The 10,642-nt window shown below is 42.8% G+C and overlaps 1 protein-coding gene across 1 annotated transcript; it reads right to left on the reverse strand.

Annotated features, from left to right (window-relative positions):
- Positions 1 to 1,585: 1,585 nt before the first annotated feature.
- Positions 1,586 to 4,800, reverse strand: RCVRN (recoverin). Its single transcript, XM_061559936.1, has 3 exons — positions 4,102 to 4,800; positions 2,655 to 2,766; positions 1,586 to 2,311 (listed from the first exon to the last, which is right to left on the reverse strand). Exons 1-3 carry the CDS (start codon positions 4,480 to 4,482, stop codon positions 2,223 to 2,225), a joined length of 582 nt encoding a protein of 193 aa, XP_061415920.1. The 5' UTR covers positions 4,483 to 4,800; the 3' UTR covers positions 1,586 to 2,222.
- Positions 4,801 to 10,642: the final 5,842 nt, after the last annotated feature.

The raw sequence follows: 10,642 nt of genomic DNA on the forward strand, positions 1-10,642 counted from the left end.
AGCCTGCATCAGCAGCTTTGGGGCCGTCCATAAATGACGTCACGCGATTTTGAACGATTTTTTACCCCCCCCCTCTCGTCACACGGCGTCACAAAAAGTCAGACCCCCCCTCAAATATTACGTCACACAGCTCTGCCCCCCCCTCCCCAAAAAAATAAAACATGCTTCAAATCGCTTTAAACTATTGTCATTGTAGTGCGTATTTAATGTGGCGCTGCACTCTGATGTTGTAGGAGAAAACATTTATTAAAAAGTATATTTAATTAAGTAGAACGTGTTGTCTATATTTATTTAAAGTTGCGCATTTTGATGTGACGTCACATTTCTCAACCCCCCCCTAGGTGCGTGACGTCATTTATGGACGGCCCCTTTCCTCCTTCCTGATATAACCTCTTGTTGCAGCAGCTCTTTCTCCTTTGTCAGCATTTCCCCTGCTGTGTTGATCTCACCTGATGACGGCTGATTGTGTTGCGATCGAAACGTCGTGATCTATTATTTTCTACCTACGTGACTTTACCGAAAGAACCAAAGAGTATACAGTAGTTGCTGGACGATTGCATGTAATGTTGCTGGACGGTTGAATTACTTTCAATAATATTTCCCCCACAGCTACTGTAGGTGCATTATAGTTAAACGAAACATCTTTGCGAAAGATTTGCAGCAGAAACAAGTGGGCTTGGGCAGGACACATCACCTAAAAGAGATGATGGCTGATGGTGGAGACAAACGAGAGGGTGGGAACTAGACGGGGGAACATGCCCAATTACACGTCCACCCCAGAGATGGGGCAATGAATTCAACTCACGTGCTAGTGTTAGATGGATGGAGCATTGCAATACTATGAGCAATGGTGCAAGCTTGGGTGAGCTTCATCCAGCAGTAGGTAAATCATGGCTGGTGATGATAATAGTTCAAACTAAACATCCTGGTTAGCTTTATTTTGTTATCAACAGTTTATCCATAAACCAGTGATGAAAGTGTAGTCCTAAAAACATGTAATTTTAAAAGTTGAGGCTTCACATAGATATTTGTTGTCTATGATAACGTGTGAATGTTCAGTTAAAAGGAAATTCGGGATGATTACATTTCATAGAAAAAAATGTGTTTCTAGTGTTTAAAGTTCTCAATTCTTAAATCATGAGTTCTGAGTTGCCGTGACTGCCATTGATTTTGCTGGATATAAATGAATGAATTACCCAACATGCACCAAGAATTATTTTAGGTTTGATGAGCAAGCCAAAATGTATCTTATGAATGGAATTTCACATTGACGGGCCAAATTCATTGCACAGATAGTTTCATCAGGGTCAACCATTAACTGCTATCTATGGCTAGCCACAGACTTTTTGATAACCCTCTTATTTTGTAAAATCGATCCTACATCACAAGCAGCATCAAAGGGAGCAGAAGCTTCCAGGCAAAAGTCGTAATGCTGCAGATTAAATGAAAATACGATTAACTATAATGGGAGATTCGTGTTTTACTGTCACCCTTTTATGCCATATCATTTTACAGATGCAGCATATTTAGTGCAACAGTGGCAGCTGGTGGGTCACTTTTTAGTAGGGCGGTGGCCAAGGGGTGACAATCCCCATGCAAATGACCTTCTTGTTAATGGTCAGGGGTGTAAATATTGGCACACTTTCTGCTTAATTTTCTTCAGAGGGTGGCACTTTGTGGGAGTTCTTTAAATTGGCAAATGAGATTCTGAAATGTGCATCTCACTGGGGCAGACAAAGCAAGCACCTCATACTTTAAAATGTTAGTTTGATTCAATTTTAACCAATATGCAAAAACCGTAAGCAATGGTTTAAGTTACCCACGAGCTTTAACTATATTAAAACGTTTAATGGTTTCACAACTGTGTTAATATTTTATTTAAAAACATATAGGTTAATATTAGATGGGTTGCTACCCCAAAACTGCATACACACCAGCTGCCACTGCAGTGCAATGAAGTCACATTTTTTATCGTAAAAAATACGCTCACAGCATTATACAAAGTCACTTGTGTGTATATAATTACTGCAGTTACCTTTAAAGACATTTTAGGCACTCTGTGAAGAGTGCTGTAAAACGAAAAAACGAAAGAGACAACTACGTGTGCTTCATATTTTTTACTTATCCTTTTTGATTCGTTTACAAGGGCGATACGGTTGAACACACTCACAAGATATTAACAGAAGCCCAACGTTAGCCCCAAGCAGAACAGGTGACCAACATTACTTCTTCGGTGGCTCATACTGAATCAGACGCATGATCTCATCCTTGTCCTTGAGGCCCTGCACAAATTCACCTTCTGTCAGCTTATCTGGAGTCACACAGGATGAAAATAGAGTACATGCAGTCAAGTTAGGCACCTATTTTGTTTTAAGTTATCCATGTTACACGTCATGTTTTGCTGTTCACTTTTATTTATTTGTTTTAGGGAGGAGTGCAAAACATTTCCCATAAAGGTATGATGTCAGAACACAGGGAAAACAAAAACGGCACACTATACCGCATTACCGTGCGATGGTATGGGATGAACAGAGTACTGAGTGAGATGATTGTAAAAAACAGATAGGACACAGGGTGGAATTACTAATATAAGTAAGGTAAAGGGTGGAATGATTGTAAATTGTAGAGTAGAAGATGTGTTGATGAATTACCACCTTTGTCAGTTTTCCCAAAATGTTTCCAGATTTTGTCGGCGCGCTTATCGGGTGTGTTTTCATCATCCTTCAACAAGTGCACTTCTTCGGGAGGAATCATCTTGAAGATCGCCTGCAAATGTAATCAGCAATGACACTTTTCACCAAAGACGCAGGAGACACAAGTGAGAAATCTGTGTTTAATAAACCAGGTCTAATATGACACAATAGTTATACTCATCAAGACCTCTGGCAAGGCCGGGAACATTAATATATGTTTCGCTGCCCCTTGGTAAACCTAGTAAGTGTGAGATAACTGTATTTTTTTAACAATGTATTTCAAAGAGAAATAAAAACATTCACACTTATTGAGCCATTTTGATAGTCGAGAATCCATGGACCTCCTGTATCGTCGCAGGACGCCCATGAAATAGAACTGCTCATTGGGCCTTCCTGTTGAATTAAATCAATTAATGATACGTACATTGACCATGGCATTTTAACAAAGCATAACATTTAAATTCAGGTCCCAGCACCTCACTTCAAATCAATTCTATATTTACTCAAATATTTAATGATGAAAAGCTGGACCATTGATTTTCCTTTTTTACTTTTAAGTTCGGTTAGTATGTTGCGAGTGTCCAATTATCAAATGTATCTGAATACAATTCTCATTGAATTACAAGCCTTCATATTTAGTTTGCAAAAAAATATTTTCCCTGTTAGAATGTTTGTATTGTGTAATCTAAAACATTATATGAAGCTCAACCCGCTATCATTATGGGACTAATTAAGATGAATACAACTTTGTGAGAAATCAGAAATTGTGGATAAACCTGGTCCTATTATTTGGTTCTCTCGGTTAAGTCACGTCTAAAGATAAAATAATAAATAATAAATTAAATAATAGCATAATATGCTATTATTTAAATTATTATTTTATCTTTAGACGTGACTTAACCGAAAGAACCAAATAATAATTCCTGCAGTCACGAAAGTTCTAAAGATTAAACCTGGTCCTGGTCATAGAAATATGGAATTGACACCACTGGCTCTGCTCCACCAATGTAGTATCACAACAAATATTGGGTTTAAGTTTGACGATTTTGGCAACAGCAAAATAAAACGATAAAACTATTTTTATTTTACTCGGTAAGGCCCACTGAGATATATAGCTCTTTTTCAGAAGTGACCTGGCCACAAATGATAGCTCAACGAAGTGGCTTATCACGTGGAAATTTACAGCAGCGACTAAATACCCTAAACGCATGTTTCTAAATGTGGAGGAAATAAATGGAGGACCTGGAGAAAAATCCAAACGACCACAGGGAGAACATGCAATCTCCAAATATACAGGCGTCATGGTCGGGATGGATCCCAAGACCTCCTGTATACCAGGCGAGGTATAACATCTCGCCACCGTGGCGCCATACTCAAGAATGCACATCGAGCTCGATTCTCACTGTACCTTGACAATCTCCAGGATCTCGGACTTGTTGATGGTGCCATTACCATCTACGTCGTAGAGGGAAAAGGCCCACTCGAGCTTGAGCTGCGTCTTGCCGGACGACGTGAGGTGCAGCGCAATGATGTACTCCTTGAAGTCGAGTGTGCCGTCGCTGTTCTTGTCGAAGGAGCGGAACACGTGCTGGGCGTACACCTTGGGGTCGGCGTTCGGGAAGAAGCGCGCGTAGATTTTCTCGAAGCGCTCTCGCGAGATGCGTCCGTCGGGGCAGTCGCGCATGAAGGAGCTGTACCACTCGGTGAGCTCGTCCTCTGAGAACTTGGTGTTTAGCTTGATGTCCTCCAAGATCTCGCGGGACAGGGCACTGCTCTTGGTGTTCCCCATGGCTCTCAGGCTGTGCTCGTGCCTCGATGCCAGCAGACACCACCTGTAGCGCCCGTATGATGACTCTACTGACCCCTCCGGTTTACTCCTATGCTGATATAATCTTTCCAAATTTAGCCCTTAATGGTATTACAGGAAGGAAGCGGATTGTCCCGAAGATTAGTTTGGCAGTCTCGCCTGTTTAATGTCAAATAAGTGTATTGGTTAAGAAGCCAAGCTTTCTGACGCAGTGGACGACAGTCGAAAACAACTTGTATTCCCACCGTGTTTTTAAAATCACATTTTAAATGTAATATATTAGACAAACGATATGATGAGGCTGCATTACCAGTGGTTCACAAACACCACAGTTGGCTAATTTCGCGCCAGGGTTGAGTCGATATAGATTTTCACGATTGGCTACGTACGGTGCGAACAGAAGTACAACAAACGCTCAACACATTTGTCAATAACACTGCCAGATGTGCTATGAAGGACCATTACCCGAAACGTTACCTATGACTTACTAAGACGTTGTTATTGACGAATGTGAGGTTTTTTTTCTGTCTGATATGCATCTTTGTGTTAGGGGAGCCATGGCGCAGTGGTTCGCACACTGCACTTGGAACCCGGTGACCTATAATTACGTGGGTATTTGAACGAGTAAGTCATAGTGGGGGCCTGGTGGCGCAGTGGTTAGTAGCGCACCACAATATGAACCAAATACTGTATAGTATTTGACCCGATATACAATATTTGGCCGGTTTTTTTCACCAAGTGCTCCCTGCTGATCAACTATATTTTGGTGTACTGATTTATGTTGCTGTGTGGATAGAAATGGTCGAGATTTAAGAAACTTGCCCATTTCAACTGCCGTTTCTGGAGACCCAATGGGCAACCTCTGGCATTGCTTTGTATACAAATAAAAAGAGATAGAATACATTGCTTTTGAGCAGAGAATACGAACGTCAAATGTAGCTACGTTATCCATATTTAATAATCCAACCAGAATAAGCCTGCCACCCCCGCCTTGGGCAGCACTCACCACAGAGCGAAGGTACTGTTCCTAGGCTGGCGAGGTCCACGATGTCATGCTGCCATTTGTAGCAAGCTAAAGGCGTGGGTTTGTGGGCTGGTGAAGGAGAAGAAAATGTTGGCTGGAGATAACTCTGGAGCTGCTGTAGGTGTTATTGTTTTGTGTGGGTGTGGAAATTATTCACAGATACCAACAACTCGTACAACACAGCATAATAATAATTTAGTAAGGTCGGTATATGTGGCATTCATATCACGCAATACTATCACGCAGGCATTATGTTTCAAAAACATAGTTTAAAATACTTTCACATTAAGAGGTGATTTTACGGTGTGTAATCCAAATTTAGTCATTTGTAGGATTCGTTTTTCAAATTTGGACTGTAATTTCGACATACAATGGCCTCCTCTCTTCAAAATTAATTCATGGATCTTTAACGTCCACTGTAAAGCAGATGGCACATATCTTTGCGGTTAATACTACACCAAGCAAAGTGCAGTGAACGTGATATCGCTGGGCAATGTCACTGTTCCAAAGACAGCAAAAATAAATATAATAGCAGCATAGAAGAGTAGAGCAAAATATCCTCGAGGACTCTGAAGAGCTCTCGCATAGGCCCTTCTGACAGCAGTGGCATGAGCAAGCATTTTCACGGAGCCATAAGAGGATCCAGACTTATCAGGGACGCAAGGCCTGGACTTGTGCACAAAGAGGTGATCAGAGAGCGGCTTTCATTGCCTAATCGGTGTGTACACTGTTCACCCTTTGTCAGGAGTCATTTCCAAGCACTGCTGCGCCCGTCAGAAGCAGGCACATCAACGAGTTCCCTTCCCTGGCAAACGCCTGCGTAACTTCACATCACGAAAAAGGCATCACATGACTAGTTGTCATATCTGACCAAGCTATTGGGTTGTGTTATTTTTTCTTATCAATCATAAAATAGAACTTAGAACTGTGAACGTCAGGTTAATAAGTTCAAAAGGAGGGTTTGTTGGCACGATGACTGAGAAATTAGGTGGCATGAAGGCAAGTGTACATTGTGTAGCTGAGGCAGAGGGCATGCAAGGTGTTGAGTTGAAAGTGATACTATTGCATAAGCAATTTACTGTGGGGTAAGCAACCGAACAAATGTATATAGGAACTCAAGAGTGGATGCCCTATGCAGAGACTGGCCACCACCATAGGAAAGTTAATGTTTTTTAATCAGAGGCCCAGGACTGCCAATGGAAAAGAGCACCATCGCACAATCGTTTGAGCGTGGCAACACTTTGATATTGGACTTGATTGAATGTTTATGGACAAATGTTGGATATCACTACAAAGCACATGATTTAGGAGTTAATGTTTATTGCAGGTTTCTGTTGCCATTCCAAGAGTGAGGCCAGAGGGCTATGTGTTTACAAAGACTTGAAAATTATACAATTACGGTAAGTTTTTTTAGCATCTAACTACACTATTGCATGGCAGTCTGCCTTACATCTATGCTTTTTCTAAAAAGTCACGTTTACATATTTAGTGTAAATAACTTTTTTGTACAGTTTTCTGACCATATTTCGCGTGTGTTCATGCAAACTGATCTTGGAGAAAGGTGCAGTACTGTGTTTCTGTGCTGTGCTGAAACTAGCCAGGCCTGCCCATCTGCACCACGTTAGTGATTGTCTCACCACAAATATAACTAAAACTACGTGATATCTGAGGCCACTTTTATCTCCATATGTGAACCTTCATGCCCTCCCACCATTTCCAATGCAGCACTCAAGTGTTTTTTTTGCCTATCTTCCACCCTGAAATATATCCTTGCTGCTGTGAACAGTACAATAGAAATATTTCATCTTTGGAGATTTCCAAACTGAACAGCAGTCGACCTTTTACAGTATATGTAGCGGCCTTACCCTGAATGCTTTGATTTTCTCCCACGTGTATGTATTTATGTTAAACTTCTTTCGCATGCCGAAATGCTCATGGAATTGGCAAAAAACAATGCGTATCTCTCCTGAGTCTTGGGACTCAATCAGATCTTCTTGGGGAAATAAAGTGAAATATTATCACTTTATTGGATGCCGGGATGGTGTAGTGATTATGCGCAAAATAATTTATTTTTCACATTTGCACTGCGAGAATCTAATTCAATTTAGGATGCAGTACTGTCTGCTTTGTGACTTAACGCTTTCGTGACTGCAGGAATTCATATGATTTGGGTATTTCGGTAAAGTCACGTAGATAGGTTCAAAGAAAATAACAAAAACTACGACGTTTCGATCGCAACACAAGCGGTCGTAGTTTTTGTTATTTTCTTTGAACCTATCAACGTGACTTTACCGAAAGACCCAAAGAATATGTCTGCTTTTATTTTATTTCTAACCACTAGCATGTGTAGTGACTGACTCAGAGACACGAAAAGTAGGAGGCACTCTGTTTATTAACGGTCTTAACAGTTCACACACTTAGCAACTACGGTTCCCAGTCAGGACAGCTGGCAGACTGCCTGACTCACGACGCCGAGACGGTGAAGACGCAGACGGCGGTGAAGACCCCAGCAGCAGCAGCACGACGAGGGTCCCCCCCCCCCACTCCAAACGACAGCCCCGAGGTCCCCTCCCGGGGCCCCTCTTATACTGCCAGCGTGGCCTGGCCGGCCACGCCCCCCTTCTGGAACCTACCAGCAGGTTCTCGATCTGCCCCTTTCGTAACCTTTCCCCTACATCCCGCTGTCTGGTCTATCACGTGACCTACTGTCAGTCAGGGCTGCTGTAGTTGCAGATCCCCTCTCTACCAGCAACCAGCGCTATGCTGCTAAGTGACCGATTCTATGTCACTCAACATGTATCAGGAACAAACTCGGCTTATCATACCTTCAGCGTTGATGAGAACAGATGGCTCAAAGTCAACAGGGGCTGGACTGACCTCTGCCATGGATATGTGGAGTTTTCACTCCTGGTTCAGGGCTGATAAAGATGATAAACACTGCCCCATTTAAAAGTGGAGATATTTTGACTCGTCATTTTAGGTACGACCAAAATAAATTGTGGAACTCGAAGGGCTGCTATGCATCTATCACGACTCATTAGGTTGCACAAGAAGGGTTGCGATGACCTTTCCACCGCGCATTCAAACATTATAATAACATAACGAAGAAGCGTCAACCGACAGAGGGGACACAAGTCTTAGAGGGCATCCACTGAGAATATAAAGCAATAAATTTAGCTTATGTCCAGGCATTAGATGGATTCATACTTTTTGGTTTTTTCGGTAAAAGCACGTAGGTAATTTTTAAAATAATTATATTTTTTTACCTACGTGACTATACCGAAAAAACCAAAGAGTATGCATCCTTGCAGTCACAAAAACTTCAAATCTAGAATTAGATGGATTGTTGTATTGAAGGATCGTGGCATTTGTGATGGCTTTGGGAGGCCTGTATATATCAAGAAATAGATCATGTTCTTGGTTCTTTCGGTAAAGTCACGTAGAATGAAAATAATAAAATAATAAAAAATAAAACATAATAAAATAATTCTCACGACGTTTCGGCCACAACGCAAGCAGCCGTCCTCAGGTGGAGAACAGGTCTGTCGAGAAGACAGAGTCTGAATACCGAAAGAACCAAGAAGATGAATCCCTGCAATCACGAAAGCTTTAAATCGAAAAATAGATCATGGTTGTGATGATCGAGGGAACTTAATACTGAATGCAAATCTTCTTGGTTCTTTCGGTAAAGTCACGTAGAAGGGAAGTAATAAAATAATAAAAATTACTTCCCTTCTCCGTGACTTTACCGAAAGAACCAAGAAGATTAATCCCTGCAGTCACGAAAGCTTTAAATCGAAATTGAATGCAAATCGTTTGATGTCACACGTAAACAGCAAAGTTAACGCTACCATGGGCCAGAGATCAAATGGAACAGACGGCATTGTTTCCACATACTGGACTGACTCTGGCACTCTGCTTGCTCGTATACGCTCCAGTTAGCCACGTGTTGGTGATTAGGAGCGGAATGCCTTTGCAGGTACATCTCATTGATGTGGTGTGGAATGTTCTACCGCCCTGAACTCAGAACCACGAAGCAACCTTTGATGAGCATATTTCGCCACCGCGTGGCTGAATATAAACACTGCAGCATATATAATGCAAGTCACATGCAACCGCATCTCCAGACGTATCACGAAAAGAAAACAACATTTGATCTATATGCGTCTCATACCTGCCTATTTTATGACAGACCAATTCAGATCTTATTGGTCACCCCATTCCTTTATAAATATCAACGTTCATCTTACAAAGTCCCATCACAAGGGAGAAACACACATTTTTTTTGCCCGTATTGAAACGGCTGTACGCCATATGGACATGAAAACGCATGAATACGGGTAAACCGTATGGGTTCACAGCTATGGGATCTGAAGTCTTGACTTATACAATGGCACAGTCTCAATTGCACGAAGCTCAAGTGGATGAGAATTCCAGACAATGGGAGCCGAAGCCGAGAAGGAGCGATCACCCATGGAACAAAGGTTGACTGGGCTTTGGAAGGAGGAGGCCCTTATATTGCTGGATATGTGGAGAAATCCTCCAACTGTCCGCCTGATGATGCTCGTTGTAATTACTACCGAAACGTCGGACTCAGATTGTAAATGTTGTGGATTTGCTCTCCAACACACCGATGCTGTAGTGCTGTTACAAGTAACAAATTGGCACGTTCTGTTTACGTGACAAAAACCTTACTAAATCGACTGTGTCGGGTGGTGGCGGGTTTAACGACACACATTTATATTGACGCGATCTCACAACCCCCACCCCCTAGAGTTAAGGAGTCGTCACCACTGGACACGAAATCCTCCACGCGGCCACGCGTTCAACTTTGAATCCCCAAGAATCGCGCCCAGGTGCGTGACGTCACGCGGCGCACGCGCCCAGGTGCGTGACCTCACGCGGCGAACGCGCCCAGGTGCGTGACGTCACGCGGCGCACGCGCCCAGGTGCGTGACCTCACGCGGCGCACGCGCCCAGGTGCGTGACGTCACGCGGCGCACGCGCCCAGGTGCGTGACGTCACGCGGCGCACGCGCTCAGGTGCGTGACGTCACGCGGCGCACGCGCCCAGGTGCGTGACGTCACGCGGCGAACGCGCCCAGGTGCGTGACGTCAT

The sequence above is a fragment of the Lethenteron reissneri genome, chromosome 26 (assembly GCF_015708825.2).
Source record: "Lethenteron reissneri isolate LAM-NWPU_2019-01 chromosome 26, ASM1570882v1, whole genome shotgun sequence".
Taxonomy (NCBI): domain Eukaryota; kingdom Metazoa; phylum Chordata; class Hyperoartia; order Petromyzontiformes; family Petromyzontidae; genus Lethenteron; species Lethenteron reissneri.